General features: G+C 41.0%; 1 protein-coding gene across 2 annotated transcripts; it reads left to right on the top strand.

The window, feature by feature from the left end:
• Window positions 1-3,397: 3,397 nt before the first annotated feature.
• Window positions 3,398-20,259, top strand: mtpn (myotrophin). Of its 2 annotated transcripts, XM_034226087.1 has the most exons (5): window positions 3,398-3,775; window positions 5,254-5,367; window positions 6,389-6,472; window positions 18,937-19,053; window positions 19,312-20,259. In XM_034226087.1, the coding sequence occupies exons 1-4, from the start codon at window positions 3,704-3,706 to the stop codon at window positions 19,021-19,023; spliced, it is 357 nt and encodes a 118-aa protein (XP_034081978.1). In that variant the 5' UTR covers window positions 3,398-3,703; the 3' UTR covers window positions 19,024-19,053; window positions 19,312-20,259. The 2 variants fall into 2 exon arrangements, with proteins under 2 accessions (XP_034081978.1, XP_034081977.1); XM_034226086.1 differs by having other exon boundaries at window positions 18,937-20,259.
• The last annotated feature ends 814 nt before the right edge of the window (window positions 20,260-21,073 follow it).

Raw genomic sequence — 21,073 nt, 5'->3', positions numbered from 1 at the left:
GTGACATTTCGGCGACTCTCAGTGCGACCCCAGGATTGTGCTGAGGAGTCAGGATACCTTGGGTGTGTGCGAGTCACAGCAGGCCGCACTAATCACATTACATTTAGCCGTGACAAAGACAATGCCATGTACAACTGAGATAGATGGATTAAACCAATTTACTAAGTATGGATTACCATTCAGTACAGTAATGAACTTGATGAGTGTTGTCTCGAGAAATATAGCAGAGGGGGAGAACGAGAAGATGATAGGAAGAGGAGAGATGATCGTTTTATTTTTGAAAACATGGGCAGAACTTCCTCTCTTCTGTAATTCATCATTATTGATTGTAAATTGTGTACCTGACAGAATTGTTTTTGTTCATTAGCACAGATTTTATGACCTTTACTTTGAGCAATATAAGTTATATTTAAAGTAATGGCCTTTCCCTCGAAGCAGTATTTTAATGATGTAGCTGATCTGATGGCTCTTTATTCGGCTGGCTATATTCAACTCAATTACCCCATCAATGTTTATGAGCTCATAACCTGTTTCACATGTGAGATGTCAATCAGCAAAGTAATTAGTAATTACAGCTGTCAGGTTAGTTTAATGTAGCAAATGGAAAAAAAAGAATTGCCTTTGGAAAACACATGAAGCAAATCTCAAGCTTCAAAAATCTCAAGGAAAGAAATATTCTGTCATAATTACGATTGCAAAATATCTTGTGTATTGTCTTTTGGACACCGTTCAATAATGTGTTTCACTTATTTGTGCATGTTTAATGATCTAAAATGTACGAATTTTGCTTTAAACTTAAGCATTAGTAATAATCTCTGAATTGAGGCAAATGGACTATTTCAGTCCTCATAAAGAGCTTGCATTTGATTCATTAAAACATCTCTCATTAACTTCCTGCAGAGGTTATGTCTGATAAATGCTGAATGTTCTAGTAGTTATGAGGAAGTACATCTGCACAGTCAATCGAGTGTTCTCCTCAGGAATGCTGTGAATAAATGAGGAGGAGAGAGTGTGCTTTAGTCGAGCCCCTTCTGGACTTTTTAATGTGTCCATTAGAAAAGTCCAGAAATTGCATTGTGTAGTTCTGCACCCTGAGTGCCGCTAATAGACTGAAAAATGGAGGTGCCATTCTGTCATGCCTATGGATATAATTACTTTAACATTTCTGTCAGGCGGAAACCTTTTCTCCTAGCATTCATGCCTTGAAACAAATCCACTGTGTTGTTCTTTCACATAAAAGAGGCTGCATATAGAAACCGCTATAATACATGACTGCAAAATGTACTTCAAACCATCAATACACATGACATAATACACATCCTATTAGCAGTCTTGTCAAATAAAGTATTCATTTTCTGATCAAAACAGAACATTAGTATGCAGAGATCATTATGGTAGGTATGAGTAGTTGGTCTGCAATTGATTTAAGCCGCATATGAACTTGTGATTACCCATGCTGGGACTCATTCCAGTCATATACTGTATGTCACATTAGCATAACAAGCAGGAGAAACCTGAGAAGTTGTCACAGTCTGCTTTCTCACTCACCTATGTTCTGCATTAACCTTCCTTAGTCACCTGGTAGTCACACCCTGTCTCTCTCTCTCACTCTGTTACACCCATCAGCTCCATTAGTATTTAGGCCCACTTCACTTTCACCTCAGTGCCAGATCGTACTTTGCAGCATGCCAGTCTTTCCCGCATTACCCTCCAGATTGCTCTCCCGGTTTCGACTCTGCCTGTCCCTGACCAGCCTGCCTCGCCTGCTACCTGACCCGGTCTGTACCTACGACTCCCGTCTTGCTTTCTCCTGGAACCCTCGCCTGTCCCCGACCAGCCCTTTGCCTACTATCTGCCGTTTTGTCTCCTACCAGCCTATTGCCTTTAATAAAGCCGGTTACAGACTATCCCTGGTTTCCCGTGTGTTGCATTTTGGTTCTCAGCTTGTTTGTGACAGAAGTAGCTATTTACCTTATTGCCAGTTGGGTGTAAAATGTGAAACATTTACTGTAGTACAGTTTATTACTATCGCATAAAACTGTTTTAATACCTGTGTTTCAGCTGCTCAGCCTATTCTATCAGTGTGTTGGAGTGTGTAGCAAGAGAGAGGTGACTGTGGGAGGGATGTTGCAAAGGGGAGTAACACCAGGGGGAAGGGGATGGGAGAGCAGCTGAATATCATTAGAGGCATTTCCATTCTCGTCGTACTACCATATTGAATTGTTCTGAAAGGGTGTCTTTTATTGTCCTCTTCATCCTTTGGGCAGATTCGTTTTCCAAGGAGCTGCTGATTTCATGTAATGCTAATGCAACATTATGTTTTAAGTCACTTGCATTTCACAAGGAGAGGGCTTATAAAGTTGAGGCCTGGAAATAGAGGCAGGGATTGACGACGCAAAAGGCAATTGTAAGGCTTTGAACCTGTTTCTCTGCCCTTGATCCTTTTCAAGGTGAAACAATTATGTTTTTCCACCTCCCCTTTTGCCATGTTGTCTTTTTGCAGATGATCCTCTATTTATCAGGGAATGATTGAACAGTTCTTCAGATGGTGGATGCACACGAGGATGGCCATGAAAGTGCAGATTGCTTCCAACAGGTGCTGCATTTAATGCTTGGTGGCCCTAAGTGCCTTGGAAAATAATGATGCACCAGGCACTCAGCTAAAACATCATAAGGACCACTGGCTCTTTGAGGCTATCTCATACATATACATGTACATATGAGCACTCAATTGATCTCTGCCGAAAGGTCAGAGTGCAGATTCAGCTTCAGGAGCTGAAATCATCAGTGTCTTGTTGAAGTATGCTGTAACAGGTTGGGCTTTCACAGGAATTGAACCCTGGTCAACTGATTAAGAAATATGATTGAAGCTAACCAGCAATAGCGACAATGAAATAATCATCAAATTAACTTTACAATTCTATCACTTGTCTTGCTCATTTTGCATTTAAATGGATTTAAATTCAACTATTGTTGAAATTATCTTTGGGAATTATTAATGTAGCATATTTCTTTACATCTACAGTATAGCATGTCTTTTGCAATGACTGGAGGAATTTGCCAGAATCCTTTATGTATTTTATTATTTCTGAATGTATTGATTTTCTATATCATTATATTTTCGACTTGGTTGAGAGTGGGTTCTTTTTTGTTGTTAATGGAGAGAGAAAACAAAGTATAATATGACAAAATGTAAACATTCAAAGTACATGTTGGGGTCAAAATACTTGTATTTGCACGGTGTCATCATATAGACACTTACATGAAGAATATCTCCTCATTAGAACACAATGGTTATCATTAATTGTACACAATGAATACATGAAATATTGAGGCATGTGCATGTTCATACTGGATATTTCACCTAAATGCAACATCGATCACATCCCTTCCGGGTTACAGCACCGGAAACACTTCTCGTTGCTGAAAGGCGGATCCCTCTCGGCCACTTTGCCTTTCGGAACTTCTTTTGAGACTATTTTACCTGCCATTCCTTGGCAGGTCACGCTAAATCCAACAACAATTACTTACTGAAGTATTAAAACGACATTGTATTCAGTCGAGTTCCACGACCGTACTCACCGCGACGACAGGGAGAGTTTCCAGCTACAACGTTAGCTAGCTAACTTTTAACGCACTAGCATATAACTTGACAACTGCCCTGCAGCATAACAGGGAAGGAACAACACCGAAGCACAGGAAGATGGCAGATAAAGACTTGATGTGGGCATTGAAGACCGGGGACATGGATGAAGTGGAATCCAAACTGGTAACGGTAAGACAGCTTTGATCTGAGTGTTTTTCAGTGGATTGTGTGCAACACTTTTCAGGCAAGTGGTTGCTTAGCAAAGGTAACGGACGTCAGTTAGCCCACTGGCTAGCTAGCTAGCTAACGTGAGCTATAGTTGGGTAATGTTAAGTTAGGTAATCCAACATAGACAAGCGCTTGGTCTTGATACTGAGCTAGAATTCGTTTCGAAACATTTTAAGGCTGGTGTAACACTTTTACATAGACTTAACATAACGTTCCAAGTCTGAACGCCATGTTAGCATTGTTAGCGACACACAGGCTATTTTTACCTGGAGAATAGGGAATGGGTCATATGCTATAGCACCAACCACATACATGTAGTCACTAACGATGTATGTAAATGTGCTGTGATGTCTAAATCGGCTAGAAAATGTTGTGTTTTCACTTCCTACAGAAAGCAACCTGTTGGTAAGCTAACAGTTAACCAACAGCAGCATCAAATATAACGTAGAACATATTGAAGAAAGACAATTAACTGCTACTGCTATGTATATTGCAATGTCAATACATGCGTCATTGGGCCATTGTTGTTATTGTCGGTAAAATAGATCCCTTCACATATGATTAGGATGTGCATAAGATTAGCTTATTGCTAGCGAGCTAACTACTACCGGGCCCTTGCATCAGTAGTGACAAGCTAACGTTGGTGGGCGGGGGTATCCGCTGTTGCAAAGGAGTAGAGGGTCCACCACGTTACCTAGAACAATCTGTTTAGAAGATCATTGCCCCCAATAAGTGCCTGTGTGTCCAAACTGATTTCCCTATATATCAGAAACTCCTGCTTCTGTAGAACAGATATAAAGATCTCTGTCTTAGTGTCTCTGCTTGAGGAGACCATTTTTGTTTTGATAAACAGTCCTACATTAAGTTAATTGTGAATGTTGTCTTAATATGGGTTTGTAATTAATGACATACAATTACAAATACTAATATCTGTTTTCTTCTGCGGTGTTAATATTTGCAACTTATCTTTTACAATTTCAGAATTTGAGTATGGACTAGGTAGAGAAGCATTCTTTTTTGTGACATCCCTTGCTTTCAAAAATTAGTTTTTAGGGGCCTTTTTAAAGGCGTCAACAGAGACAGATTGTCGATAGGAAATGCCTTTTTAAGTCGGAAACTGCCGGAACTGACTGCTACAGTACAGCCATGACTGATAAGCGTGGTGAGTGAGCAAGGAAGGGTGGTGGTGTGCATGGTTTTCCTCTTGGCTGTAAGGCTGGCAGTCTGGGGTATAACGGTACCACAACCGGGAAATGAAGGGCGGAGGAGGACGGTGCATGTAATCGTTTGTTTATGAATTTCAGTTTGTACTTATATCAACAGTGAAGGGTTTCATTTCCGGGTAATTTGATGTCCCTTTTAATGCATACCATAGCTTGTTACAGCTCTGAGTTTGTTTGTTTGTTAGCTTATTCATCTGTTGTCTTTCTCTTTTTCAGGCTGAAGATGTAAACCGGACCCTGGATGGTGGGAGGAGGCCTCTGCACTATGCTGCAGACTTTGGTCAGACGGATGTTGTGGCATACCTAATTTCTAAGGGAGCCGACGTTAATGTAAGAGCCCGAAACAACAGCTCCCATCGCATTAGTTTGAATTAATTTGTGTGTTGTTCATAGTTGCAAATACCACAAATAATAACAGTGCCCTTATCTGCTTCCCTTTTATAGCCTAGTTCAAACATACTCATAATGATCACACCAAATCAAGCAGTTACGTAAAAGGCTCAAAGTAGTCTGGCTGTTGAAACCAGTTCATCATGTATGTCAGTCATTGTCCATTCTCTCATTCAACAACTGTCTAGGCTCTCACACCTCACATTTACCTTCAGAGGCCCCCTGAGGTCAAGTAGTTTATTCTGGCGTTGTAGTAGATTTTTCATATCTATAAAAAGGCATTTACCATTCCAACAGTTTTGAAATCCGTAATCCCAATGGAGCTCTTTTGTTATTTGCAAGATCTCCTCAGCCTGTTCAATTCCATGTGAAAAATACTTACAGAACTGTACAGTGTACACTTTTAGCCTTGGCCGGTAGCTTTGTTTTGAGTGTGAAACCAACTTTGATTAAATACTTTTGAGAACGTTTTTTTCTAGACCTAGACGGTTATTTGAAGATAAGCAGTGTTCTGTAGAGTTGTTAGGATACTTCTTGATGCTTAAAGTACCTACATTAGCTAGGCGAAATTGGATACAACAACTCCACATCATAGCATCCACTGGTCCGGTCTTCACAAACAGAAGGGTTTAATCTTGTAAAAACATAAAGTATGTGCCTTTCCTACCTAGAACAAAATGTTTGTGCATTTCTCTATTTCTCTTGAGAACCAGCGCAGCTTCTGAAACATAGAAGATAAAAATAGTATTAAAGTGCACTGTGCTCTCATTCAATTTCTGAAAAATAATAAGAGACTGAGAAGTAAGACCCTTTTCATAGGAGTTATTTTCTTTTACATTTGTGAAAGAGAGAGTGCTTGTGTAGGAGGATTGCGTTTGTGCTCTTGATCTGCTCATACATTACCTTCTCCAAAGAAATGTCTGTCTCCCACTTAAGCCTTTTCCACCTGCTCCGTCCACAGGCTCCAGACAAACACGGGCTGACTCCACTGATCTCCGCCTGTTACGAGGGTCACGCCTCCTGTGTCAAGGTTCTGCTAGAAAAGGTTGGTACTGAGATTTATCCTTCACCTGCACACAGAAGTACCCGGGTGTCCTTCACCCCTCAGTGCTTGTTGATGTATCAGAGGCTGTATGAGTGCTGATGAGGTAACTCACTGGACAAAAGGCTCTTTAACACAGCCCTGCGGAGGCCGTGCTGGAATGTTCATAGAGCATGACACAGTATTGCTGCTGTTCACTTGTTTTGTGTCTGTTTTTAGGCAGATTTGTTCATAGGTCCACAGCCCTTTGCTCCATCTAAATCTCAGCTCTGGAACTATCTTAGATGCTACAAATAGTCACATTGTGCCTACACAGTCACAGCTGTAAAAAGAGAGACAATGAGCCAGGCAAAGCTGACATAAGCTGTAGAAATGCAACCAAATACCAAGCATTCCGTTATGAAACTATACAAACGATGTCTGCACCTCCATCAAAATCAGATTGAAAGTCCTATTTTTAGCTCTCTGCGGTAAAGTCTCTTTAACACCTTCCCTTAATATTTGACTTATAAGTGCATGCACTCAAATACATATAAATGACGGAACGTCTACTCATCTAGGCTGGTGAAATTCTGTTTCACCATAGCAGAAATGAGCCAGACTGCAGTGGGATTGATGCTCCTGTGGACAATGAATGTCACACGTATGTGGGCCACAATAGCTACTTTTCTTTCAAGACCTCCTTCAGTTCTTCGTCTTTGGTACTCCTCTGTCATTTAACATTTGCGTTTTGTTTAAAATAATATCCTGATTCAATATCATTATGCTTTTTATAGCTGCAGCTTTGCCCACAAAACCTGTCAACTTGATGCTGCAAATCATTTCAACACAAAATAATGAGGCTTTAGCAGTAAACACAGGAGAGCTTTAAAAAAATATAAAATATTTCAAACTATTCAAAAATGTTGGTCAGTTTTAGTATATTGCTCGAATCGAAGGTAATGGCTCATGCTGAGAGAGAAGCCTACAACTAAGAGGACTGCATGATGTCATGTAGACGGCTCGCACCCATTTACAGTCAAAGTCTGCCCCGGACAGATATGTGTTATGACAAGGAGAGATAAATATTCCAAGGCTGAGGGACAGTGAGCAGCTGTCTGTTCTCAGCCAGGCTAAATGAAGCAGGGTAAATGAAAGCTCCTCCACTGATTTGTTTCACGGTGAAATCATCTTCAAGAGTAATGGTATGAAAGAAGGGAGCATTCACAAGCGGAGTCGATTAGGGAAGTCATTTATTGCATTCAAAACAATGACACATGCCAACTTCAGACAGACTTTCAATCAGTTCTCATTTTCAACTGCACTTTGACGTTTGAAAAGAGGAAACCGTAATCTATATGAGTAACACTGTTGTTTGCTTAGAGAGACACTTTCAAACTCTACTACATTACATGTCATTTGTTACTACTTACTTATTCCTGTTGGCATAGGCTGTATTAATTCCCCATTTTCATCAACACATCCACGGCCCCCTCACATCAGCAAGCCAGTGGAGTCTTGCAAGCAAGCGTCCAGCAGCTGGCTGCCGCTGTCAGCTGGCTGCCGCTGTCAGCTGGCTGCCGCTGTTAGCTGGCTGTCAGCTGGCTGCCACTGTTAGCTGGCTGTCAGTGCTGTTGGCCCAAAGATAAACCGAAAGTAGCTGCCAACAGGATGAAAAAAGCATTTTACTTCCACGTTAATCATTTTCTATAAAAGATGCCAGGGTAATGCGAGTTAGCACGGGTAGGTTGTTCTGACTTTTACTCGACACAGAACTGTGTTTTGTATTGTGGGCTATAACATTTAACTGGTATTATTGTTGTGGCAACAAGACAGTTAAATGATCTTGGTCATCTATTTTGGTGAGGCCTTTTCTTAGAGGTAGGTCTGCTAAGAATGAGGAAGTGCAGGATGTATGTAGTTCAGATTCTGCTAGATGACGCAATGTATAGGGATGGGTACCGACTCCGAGCCCCGGTATTAGACGGGCCCCGGGGCTGAATTATTAAAGACCGTGGTACCGTTAAGCTCAGACGTTATCGGTCTTTTTATCGGTACTGGAGACATGTAAAAAATATATGTTGTATGTATTATTGCTACACAAACATTATATTGCAGTTTTAGTTTCACCAACTCCGTTTCTAATACGCAAAAAGACTGCAAAATGCGTCTGATTATTTTTAGTATTTTCGATCTTTCCAATCCAGTCGAGAGATCTCTCTCTCTCCCCCGACTGCTTGGGCAGGGCAGTTTACACACACACAGCTGCTACATGCAGCAACACACACACACACACACACGGAGGAGATGGCGGAGAGAACGCACTCCAAGGTGTGGTTAAACTTTACCCGTCTCGATGTGGACAATGCTCGTTACCAAAAGTGCAATAAGAGTTTAGCATGTAAGGGCGGTAACACGAGCAATTTGTCTAAACATTTATCAAAAGTGCTCCACATTCAGACGGAGGAATGCACCGGGTTCGACTGTCTTTCTAGCAGCTCTGTAGCTCTAGCCAGCTCTGTAAGTTACTCTGTACGAGTAACTTTTCCACTCAGGTGTTATGTATGCTAGCAGCAACACACGGAGTTAACTCAATTATGCAAACATGGGTTAATGATTAGAGGTAACAGAGTTATTTATTTTGTTAAAGTGTCAGCTATTCTGTCATCAGATTATTTAATACGATTTGTTAAAGCATTGTTGTTTCTTTTGATGTGAAATATTATTTATTTTTATTTAAATAAAAAGCAATGTTAGTTTTGTTCACAATTTGTTTAGTTAGTTTACCTTGTTTTTTTCTCCAAAAGAAGCGATAAGAGTGCCGTTAAAGGACCGGACCGATAAGCGGTATCGATAAAAGTAGTAGTACCGTTAAAACCTTAACGATACCCATCCCTAGCAATGTATGTCCGTAGGTGATTTTAATATCACATTGTCACGTGTCACTCTACATCACTCTTATATGATTTGGAATAAAGGCCAGCATACTGTGCCTTTCACATGAAGTCTTCCTTGACGGGAGTCATTTTCGATTATTTCCCCAGCTACCAGTCCAATATCCACATCCTTGGTACATCCTTATGAAAGCCAGAAGCTTTCTACATCTGAAATGAGCAGCTATGTAATTACAACCTCTGAATCAAAATGAAAGCCCTTTAGGTGGACCTTTTTTATAAAAATAAAAAAAGAGCCTTTGTCTGTGGTATCATATGAGACTAAAAAGGCAGCTCATCTGAACAGGGATTATGGGGGATGCAGAGATAAAAGTGCAGCCACTGGCTCGCTCCTCATGGCTTCGTACTCATCCCCACTAAGCGCAAATGGGGATTAACACCCAGATGCAGCCAAAGGTCATCAGTCACCACAGGGACCAGATCTCAATACATCTACTCCTGGCGGCTCTGAAAACCCACCATGTGTCTTAACATGAGATGAATAGATTGTCCCACAGCCGCCCCATTGACCATGCTGCTGTATACCCACTCTGTCTGGCAACACAGTAGCCCCACAGCCTCCACAATACAGTGGATAAAGAGAACACTGAGTTGTCACTATTCAGCTGTCAGACAGTCTTGAGTTTGCTGACAAAATGGCTTGGTTCCCTGGTGCATCATGGTAGCTGCCCTCCCTTACTGCGTGCTGTGCTGTTGTTGGCAATGAATAATAAAATGCCATTTTAACCCCAATAAGTGACCAGGCTGCACGACCCTGACTACAGCCCGCAGCGGCTGGCCAGTTTATTTTCAACAATGGAAGGGCATGCACACATGAATACAGACGCAGCCTTTTTTCTTCTATGAGAAACTGTGTACATGATGGGGATGTTAAAATTCACCGGCATAAACGTTCAAGATGCGAGTGCACCGGTTGAAAGAGTGCACATCGGCTACAGTTTGGGTTGAACTCGCGATGCATCGATTGTAGGGACTTTGCATTAGTAAAAAAACGATTCATTCATATAATATCCCCTCATCCTGTCAGCACTCCGCAGAGACGATCTTTGATCTTTGCTTCGCACTACAGAGGCTGAGAGTCTCAGTTATCAACACACATGGAAGTCGAGGAGAAAGAGAAACACAGCGCACCGAAAAATACCTACAAATCAAACGTTTGGCAACACTTCGGATTTTTCAAGAAAGACGGTCAACTTGAAAAATCGCTCGCAAATTGTAAACGATGCGTGCCGCTTTAAAGTACACAAGTAGTACGAGGAACTTAGCGACGCACATAAAGAGGCGACATGGGGTCTGCGGCTGAAAAGAGAAACCTGAAAGTTAGACATGAGTTAAATCACTCAGTGGTGTTTAGTTTACAACAGCCTGTGACTGCCAATAATAGTTTAAATGTATTTCTTACAATTGTAAGCAGTTATGAAATACCTGTTTGTGAAAGGTTATTTGTATTTGTTATTGTTCATATAGAAACCACACCACTGTCCAGTAGGGCTGTCCCGAATACCATTTTCAGGGCTTCGGATATTTGGTAGACACGTGTATTTCGGTTTATTCACGGCATTCTTTTTGTTATTCTTCAGTATTGTTGTTTTATAGTTATTTGTTAATGTATATAACCCAATTTGTGTTTTTTGAAATTGAAAAGGATATTGCATTGTGTGTGTTACTTTCGTTGCAGTTTTATTTGTCTTAAGTGTAATTTGGCTTTCTATTTTGTATAGACATGCTTTTATTTTGAAGAAGAGTTAGCGCAGTTGACTGGAAGTTGTTGTTGCTATGGAAACAACGTGACGGAGATTAATGGAGAAAAAGTCATATCTACATATAAAGACGGAGAAAGTAAACAATAATGTTTATGGTTAAGTGTTAGAACCCCGCGAAGAGGCACAAGCTCTTACGTTGATATTGGAGATTTCAATAAATAAAAAATAAAACAATGAATATCCGAATAACGAAATTGAAACCTGAATAGTACTCGAACAAATATTCGGGTACAGCCCTAATGTCCGGTGCCTTGCTCAAGGTCACCACAGCAGGGCAGGAGGTGAACTGGGACCTCTCCAAGTAGCAGTCCACACTCCATATTTAGGTCTGGTCGAGAACTTGAACCGGTGACCCTACGGCTCACAGTCCAAGCCCCTACTGACTGAGCCACTGCCGGAGCCACTGATTCTCAATTTGATAAATAATTATCTTAAAAACAATAAAACATTAAATATCTATCATTAATGGTTATTGTTATCCAATTATAACTAAGGTTTGTTGTAGCTCCTTAATCTATTCCACATATATTTATTTCAACCTGAGCCCAGCTGACATGGTTTGCTCCAATACAGATATTGATCTTCCATCTTTTTTTTGCTGGGCGTTTGCCCTCTTACAGCTCAGTAATGTGTTACTGCTGCCAGCGGGTCAATAGTCTGATAGGAGCACTGCATTTCAACTAAGTTTTGAGCAATGCTCTGGCCCAATATTTGAAGAGTTGTGCATGGGAGACCTTTCACTTCCATTCAGCTGCTCAATATAAACTTAATGGACCCTTTGGCAGGTCCGTGGCATTACATAACTGACATTACATTACCGACCCAGTGCTGCTTTGTATGCCTCCATATTTCAGGATGATGATGTCTCTCGGTGAGACTCTGGAGACACCCTGGGAGTCTATTCTCATTCATTAGGTTGTGTCTCCCTTGGCCACTAGCTCGACTCTGACTGGATAATGTTTGGACAGTGAGGTGACCATGAGGGGGTCATTATTCAAGTGGGGGAAAGCTCATTAATTGAAGTGCTGTCAAGTATGGCAAGATGCGCAATATCCATTTTGGATGGCATGGTTCATCATGTGAGGCAGGAGTATGGGCCCCAGATATTAATATAACGACCATAAACACAAACAGTGATTACCAATCTACGGCAGACCCTTTAGGATACTGATAAAATCAATTTGAGTGTGGTGAGCAGGAGGGAATGCTTATTATACACACACCGTATACAGTTGTTTGTGTACCTTTTTTATAGTATTGATGGTGACAGGGTTAAGGTAAAGGTGTAATGCTGTTTCCTGCTATCTAAATGAGCCCTGTAGAGTCTATTACCATGTATGTATGTATGTATGTATGTATGTATGTATGTTCTTGAAACCGCTACTAATGACATCTCCGATGCTGGATAAATAAGGGAGGGGGGCGGGGCAGGCTTCCTCAACATTGGCAACATTGGGCTAATCTTCAAAAAGAAGGTTGTGTATTGAAACTGAAATAATGTAGCCTATGTTATAGGGCTGTGCAATTAATCATATTTGAATCGCGATTACGATTATGGCTTGCGACGATTATGAAAACAGCATAATTGACAAAATACGATTATTTTGCTGGGTGCGCTTTCGCCCCTCCCTAAAAGCCCACTCGGCCACGTGGGAGTGACATGTGTTGTGAGTGTTCAGCGCGAGCGAAGATGTCAGAACAAGAGCAGCAACTCGTTAAAAAGAAGGGTAAAACTATTTCCACTATTTGCAAGTACTTTGCCATTACATTTCACATCGCTAAAGATATGTGCCCAGTTAGCACTGTTAGCAACCAGGGCTTTAAGCAACTTGTCAACACGTTGGACAAGCGTTACGCGATGCCGTCTCGGTATTATTTCAGCAGGTCTGCGCTGCCTGCACTATGTGACAAATGCCGTGGGAAGTTGAGAGAGATGTGGCTTCAGCTGACTACTTTGCTACCACAACAGACCTATGGTCTAGCCCAGGGGTGCCCAACCAGTCGATCGCGAGATGTGTCTAAAAATAGAACAACAATATTCTGTTTTATCGTTAATGTCCTGTAACATAATCTTCCTGTGCCAGAATAATGCACTTGAACGCATCAAAGCTTTGTGATTGGCCGGCGTCACCCCATGTGTCGGGGCGTGGCTGAGGGTCTTCAGTACAGGTGGCAATATTGTCACCTGCCTGCGCTCATCTCTGAAACCAGACCATGTAAACAGGCTGGTGTTTCTTGCAAAACATCTTTAAGAGATGACATGAGCAGCCCTACCAGCATTTGCCATGGTGGCCTAAACATTTTTATTTGGTCTTAAATTGTAGTTCAACATTTATTTCCTGTTACTTCTGGACCATGACGGTGGGCCAGCCTTCAACGTTTAACTGAGTGGAATATGTTGAATATGTTTTACCAAAATGTTGGCTATTTGTTAAGGAGTTTTCAGTAGGTTGTGACAGTGCACTGCAACATGTTTGATTTCATTTATTTTGGTCTAATTTATTTTTATTTATCATATTAATAATATATATTTAGTATGGTTTTGGAAGTGCGCTCCAACATATTTGTTGATCTTGTTTATTGGTAAAATATTATTTGTTTTAAAGTTCAATAAATGGTCAATGAATAATCGTCAAAAATAATCGTGATATCAATTATTGACCCAAATAATCGTGATTATGATTTTTGCCATAATCGCACAGCCCTACTATGTTATTATTTGCATAAAAAGCGAGGAGATGAGAGCCCCTCAGCACAAGCGATCAAATCAACACAAATGCATTAAATGCCAGGTCCAAACTGGGTCACCAGTCGCCAGAGCTCAAATGTTACTTAACAGGGCGTTAACATGGCTGATGTATTGACAGGTGCCCACAGCCTAAAAATGCAAAGCATGTTGTGAATTGACGAAATCGTCCGTTGCTTCTCATTCTTACCAATTAGGCTTTTAGATCTGACAGGTCACCCGTGCAGCCCTTGTAAATCTTTCTGGCTCGAGATGCGCTCTGTTGCTCCTGTGTTACGGAATTTGCACCCAGACAATCATCCCCACACGGCCGGGCACTTGAACTGGGTCGCATTGTTTTTGATGCCCTGCTTCTCCACGCAACAATAGACTCACTCTGCCTTGGCTCTGTAAGCCCTTTGCTAAGAGGCTGAAGTTGGCAGGCCAAACAAAGGGACGTCTCTCCTCTGTTGCCCATTTGAATCTTTTCTCACTAACTCAATTTCTCTCTCCTTCTCTACATTCGTTTTTTTATATTTTCCTTAGTCATCTGAATGATTGCATCCACTCATATCAGCTTTGTTATGCATGTGTTGTCTGGATAAAGACTGGAAAGCAAGTGCTAAATGACTGAGTTATAGGGCTGCACGATTAATAAAAAAAAAAAAAATCTAATTGCGATTTTTCTGACAAATATTGCGATTGCGATTCGATTTGCGATATTTGTTTTTAAGCGACCCAACGGAAGTTTATTGTAAAATGCGGCCATATTAACGGCTAGGAAGGTCGCATCAACATGCTCCCGTCTCTAGCACCCCCGCAGCCCGAGCTACGAGTGAAAGAACTAAACGTACATGAAACTTCCGTTGGGTTGCTTTAAAGTCAAGCTTCAGTTTAAGATTCACCCTGTAATAGATGTAAAACATGTGATGGCGCGCATTACTAACCTGACTCAGATGGTTTGTTTCACCAAACCATCTAGGAAACCTCCATTGGAAGCCATTTGGAAAAGTATTTCAAAAATACTTGGCAGGTGATTGGATCAATCTGTCATATTTGTATGTATTTATAGAAGGACCATGCATACAAAAACATTAATCTCATCAAAGAGAAGAGATACAATATGCCAGATTATAGCTAATAGCTCATTTCCATCTGTGGTCCTCAGACAGGTTCATAACAATCAATAAACAAATAATAACATTGCATGATCTCTATCAGTCAAACAATTTTAAAACCTGATTTAAAGGTGGGGTAGGTAAGTTTCAGAAACCGGCTCGAGTGCACTAAAATTTGAAAGTACACAGCCGAAAAGAATCCGCCCCTTCCTTCAGACTTCCTTGCAGAGCATTACATTATTACATTACATTGCATTTAGCTGACGCTTTTATCCAAAGCGACTTACAATAAGTACATTCGACCAGGAAGACACAACCTTGAAGAAAACAGAATCATATAAGTACATCAGGTTTCATAGAGCCAAACATTTCAAGTGCTACTCAACTGGCTTTAGGTAAGCCAGTCCTTTATTAGTATAAAAGTGCTTCGTTAATAGTTCTAATGCTCGAAGTGGAGTCGAAAGAGATGAGTTTTCAGTTTGCGCCGGAAGATGTGCAAGCTATCTGCCGTCCTGATGTCAATGGGGAGCTCATTCCACCATCTTGGAGCCAGGATAGCAAACCCACGTGTTTTCGCCGATGGGAACTTGGGTCCCCCTCGCAGCGAGGGCGCAACGAGTCGTTTGGCTGATGCAGAGCGTAGTGCACGCGCTGGGGTGTACGGTTTAACCATGTCCTGGATGTAGGAAGGGCCAGATCCATTCGCAGCATGGTAAGCAAGTACCAGTGTCTTGAAGTGGATTCTAGCAGTTACCGGAAGCCAGTGAAGGGAGCGGAGGAGCGGAGTGGTGTGGGAGAATTTAGGAAGGTTGAAGACCAGACGAGCCGCTGCATTCTGGATGAGCACCTCCTCCAACACACATGAATGCCCAATGAGGGCACGAGATACATTTGTGCGTGCACGAGATGGAAGGCTGACAGACAGGGCGGCAATCAAAGTTGTACTTTTTACAGTACTACAGCTTCCACAGATGACATTTTTTGAATGGATTTTTTATCAAAGCACTTAAGATATTCATTGCTATCGGGATGTTAAGAGCATTCCATGGAATATAACCAAAAGTGTATCTCGAGCCGGTTTCTCAAACTTACCTACCCCACCTTTAAGTACAGCTCAATAAATTAATACATAGTACACTTGAAATACACTTCCATGATCTCGGTCACTCAAATAATTATAAAGCCTGATTTAAATACAGGTTACGAACATAATACTTAGTACACTTCAAATACACTTAGGGTGCATTCACACCTAATAGTCTGCTCTCAGGTGCGCACCAGACCACAGTTTGTTACATTGTTTCATTTTTCAGAAGGTTCGGTTTGCGTTCACACGGGCAAAACTCAAACGGACTATAAACTTTAAACACAAGTCATGTGCACGGAAATGCTGTTCAAGCATTGGTCAGACATTAAGGGGGTAAAACGCAAATCCCGGCAATTTCTACCGTAGCCTCCGCCATGGAGCATCGGCACTTTCGGCAGGTTATTCTCATGCTGCTGTTAATCTGGAGATCAACAGACACTAGCGGCCCGCGCATATGATTATATAATCAGACAACGTCCGTTAAAAAACATTATAACATAATGAGAGATGTTCTGCAGTAAGGAGGGGCGTTTCACCGATGACAGGTGTTCTTAATTTTATGTAACTGACGGAGAATTTTTACTTTACACGACACTGTTCAACACTTCATTCTGCTTCACTCTTTAACTAAACAACCGCGGATGTCTTGAAAGACTCTTTCGCTAAAGATTTTGAAGATATCCGCGTTCTTGTGACACGTAAATACTACGCTTCCTATGTTTTGGTGCGGACTGCGTTCACACCAGCAATGCTCCAGAGTTCGCAAGCAAGCGCTCCGAGACCACCTATTTTAGCGGACCAGAGTCCGGTTGTTTAGTTCACTTAAGAGGTCTCGGATTGTGTTCACACCACCAAGCGGCTAAACGCACCAGGGTTCGATTCAACCGGACTATACAAGGCAGGTGTGAACGCGCCCTTAAAGGTGGGGTAGGTAAGTTTGAGAAACCGGCTCGAGATACACTTTTGTTATATTCCATGGAATGCTCTTAACATCCCGATAGCAATGAATATCTTAAGTGCTTTGACAACAAATCCATAAAAAAATGTCATCTGTGGAAGCTGTAGTACTGTAAAAAGCACGACCAATCATTTTAGCCGGCCCGGCTAAAATAACGTTATGGCCTTCCATCTGTGCACAAACGTATCTCGTGCCCTCATTGGTCATGTCGTGTGTGTTGGAGGAGGGGCTCTGTAAGGAAGTGGCAGATTTTTTCCGGTTGTGTATTTTCAAATTCTAGCGCACTCCAGCTGGTTTCTCAAACTTACCTACCCCACCTTTAAATAAAATATCTAAGATATAGTATGACAATACAGTTCAAATTAAAAAAAACTCAGATTACAGTGTAATTAATGTTGGCACGACATGTCGCTTAATATCTTTTTTTTTGCACCATAAGAAAACGAGATAATATCAGTACAGGTTTTAAGTTCAACTGGAAGAGTATTCCAGTGCTTGATGGCTGTAAACGAAAATGCTGATCGTCCAAAGGCAGTGCGCCTCAGAGGGATGGTTAGATCTGCATTTAATGCAGATCTGGAGTTTCTGCAACTGCTCACGGCGAAGCTGAAAAAAGCCCCTCAATGGTGTTATTGTAGAATTGTGAATGATTCTGAATACCAATTGAACTCGGGAAAGTAGAACAAGACTATCAAAACTGAAAAGTTTGTATTTGGACAGTATATTGCAATGATGGTCTTTTAATGACTTTCTATCCATAACTTTTAAGGCTTGTTTATAAAGAACCTCAGGTGGTCTCATAGCAGTCTTAGTTGCTTGGGACCAGCAGGTTATACAGTAGTGAAAATGTGATAGTATCATGGCATGCAAAAAGGTTTTCGATGCTTCTATGGTTAATGAGTTCCTAATATGTTTGCATTTGAAAATGTTATATTTCAGCCTTCTAGTCATGCTTCTTATATGGCTTTCAAAAGTCAAATTGTCATCCAAGATCACTCCCAATCTGTCGATCACCTTCTATCATGGGCCACTTCTGATTGGTTAACAATGGCTGGTACATGTGGAGCACAGCACTTCTGATTGGTGTGGATGACTGACACACAAGAACAAAACAAAAAAAAATGTTATAAAAAATCGCAGGCTTTGCGATTTCATAATCGCATCATTTCAAATCGCGATTTCGATTTAAAATCGATTAATCGTTCAGCCCTACTGAGTTAGAGGGAAATATTTTTGCCGTTTATGTTTGGTAACATATGGGTGGCTGTTTAAAGAGTGCACCTGGGCTTTGGCAAGACATTCCTTTTGATACACGATATGCACAGGATGATTTGTTTCAGACTTATTGGATAGCATGTTCGTTGAAGGCATTGATGCAAGACATTGTTCAGTTTTCTTTTCAAAGGGCTTCAGCTCTATACAGATCTTGGCCCCATAAACATCTCTGCTCTTTGGGAATCATACACGAAAACTAAAAGCGATATTGACTTTGTGACTGCTACAACTTGTCAAGAGAATTCATTCATACAGCCCAGACGGTGGTTGCTGATAGAGTTCTGAGGCTCGGCGATTGACATTTCTTGGATCGGCCAAAAAACATGAAATGAAGTTCAAACATTCTGACTGTTTTGAACAGAACAAGATATTAAATAGAGGGAGTATGACTCAATTATTATATAACACTTATTTTCAAGTCTAGTACCTGGCACTTTTTTGGTTTCAAATGGGCATAGGATGCTTTATTTTGTATTATGCTATAGATTGAGGTCTCTGTACCTCATCTTTACCCCTGACTCAATGAAGTGGAGTTGACATCCTACTGTAGGGAAGACTTGATGTGCCTGCTAAGCATATTTAATATTCATGTCCCCTCTCCTCCACAGGGAGCTGACAAAGACCGGAAAGGACCGGACGGTATCAGTGCCTTTGAAGCTGCCGAGGACGAAGCCATAAAGGCTCTGCTGAAGTGAGACCCTACAGTGTGTGAGGAGGCTGGACAGGTGGGTGAACGGACAGACAGATGGATGCAGTGGTCCCCTGACAGAAGATGGACTCCCCCCTTTTGCCCCGGTCTACCTCTGTCTAAACACTGCTTTTGTCTGTTTGCTGGAGGGTCATTTTGTCTGTCTGGTGATATTCCTTTAACTTGTTTATTTTTTTCATTTTTCCCTAAGTTTTTGGGATAGGATGTTCTCTTGTTTTGGCCTCTGTTTGTAGCCATTTATAACAGAAGGTCTTGTCAATTATGTCTCCCTTAGGGACCAAACACTGGGGGAGCGCTCTCGCACCTGGATCCTAGAACACTGCTCAGACTATAAATCACACTCCGTAATGTAAACGCAAAGCTTAGTACTTAAATCCACATCTCTCATTTGCAGTTCTCTTTTGCAAATCAAATAGTAATAGATCAAAAGTGTGTTGACATTTTCTACAACTTTAATATGAGTATTGTATGGCCAGTGCTTAAACTCATGAAATAAACAGTAATTGCACTGTACTATACTCGATAGATTGAAAGAAAGGTTGTAAAGTTTCATTGTATTAACCTTTCGTTATGTGTGGCCTATACCTTGATTTCTTTTTTTAAATAGACTGTCCCACCAATCTCGAAATTTTGGAAATGTTGGTTTGAGAGAGGTCCAGAGGTCAAATTCTCCTTTTCTACTCTGCATATCACTTACATATCAAACATCGTTTGTTGACTAATTTAACGCATATTCTGTGATCTTTGACCAATCACCATGCTGGTTAACTAGAGAAACTTGAATGTTGCAATTTTAAAATCTGTTACTGAATCCCTTTTTGAAGCAATGTTAACAGCACATAATAGAATAAGCAATTCTAGAGATTTGTTCATTTTGTCATCCCTAGAGTGAGATTTCAGAGCGAAAAATCATTTTTTGTTGCAGCTTCTGTGTTTTTTGTAATTGATGGGCTCTGGGGGCTCGGTAAATGGGGGGGTAAAGTTGAAACTGAATGGGGTGGGGGCTGTTAGCATTCCCCTTGCCTTTGGATTTGATTAGAAGCCCTGCCTGTTTTGCTGCATGTCTAAATGGCCTCTGCTTTTACGCTATGAAATGGTTGCTGGTCCTCTCTTGGTTGCTTTCAAATGAATTACTACAATGTAATGGACAGAAAAGATGCTCTTGCTGACTTTGTTGTGACAAAAAGTCTGTAAAAACAGAAATAAAAATATCTATAAAAAAGTGTTTTTTCACTCTGCTTTGTTTGAAACCTCTGCGGTTATCTGTTTCTAAAAAGCCTGAACTTACTCACAATTTGTTTTTTATTTAAATGTATCCACCAATCAGCCAACTGGTTTCCTCTTCTGGAATCTGAATAACAGGTAGCTTTCTAGCATTGGTTACATCATGCTGTTTGACAAATATTCCCCTTGGTATCCTCTTGCGACCCCCTCCCAAACATAAAAAAAGTGCAGACTGTAATCTTTGTTGTCATACCAATCTACCGCCTCGAGCTGTTCCATTAGGAATCACAGACTGACTCTGACTCCCAATAGATTAGTCTGAGTGTCTGGATTCAAATAAGCTCCACATATAATCGGAAAGTCACTTCTAATACAGCAAATACACCACTATCCACACACAATGATAGCAATCACACCAAGTGTCGTCATAGTTACTTTAAGCATTTCCATTTGTGTGACCACTGCATCACAAATACAACTCATGGCTTATGATAGCATAGTGGAATGATTATGAGGGATTGCATTGTCATAAAGGTAATGTTTCACCAACATTAATTATCATCAACACTTGAATACATTTGTATTTGGCACCTGTTGTGTGCTATATTGTTCAGCCCATAGTGAACTGTTGAGGGCCATGCTAGGTGTTGGATTTTATTGTTCAAAGAGAAACAACAGTGTTATTATGACGGTTGTTTTGCCCTGAAAATGAAAGACAAGCTCAGTGTGATGTGCATCCAGTAACCAGAGGAAGAAATATCAAACACTAATCCTGCTTTAAGGTTTTTGAGCTACTTGGTAATCAAACCAGT

Source organism: Gymnodraco acuticeps, unplaced genomic scaffold, assembly GCF_902827175.1.
Source record: "Gymnodraco acuticeps unplaced genomic scaffold, fGymAcu1.1, whole genome shotgun sequence".
Classification (NCBI taxonomy): domain Eukaryota; kingdom Metazoa; phylum Chordata; class Actinopteri; order Perciformes; family Bathydraconidae; genus Gymnodraco; species Gymnodraco acuticeps.
The sequence above is the reverse complement of the archived record's forward strand: the minus strand, read 5'-3'. Positions and strand labels throughout refer to the sequence as shown.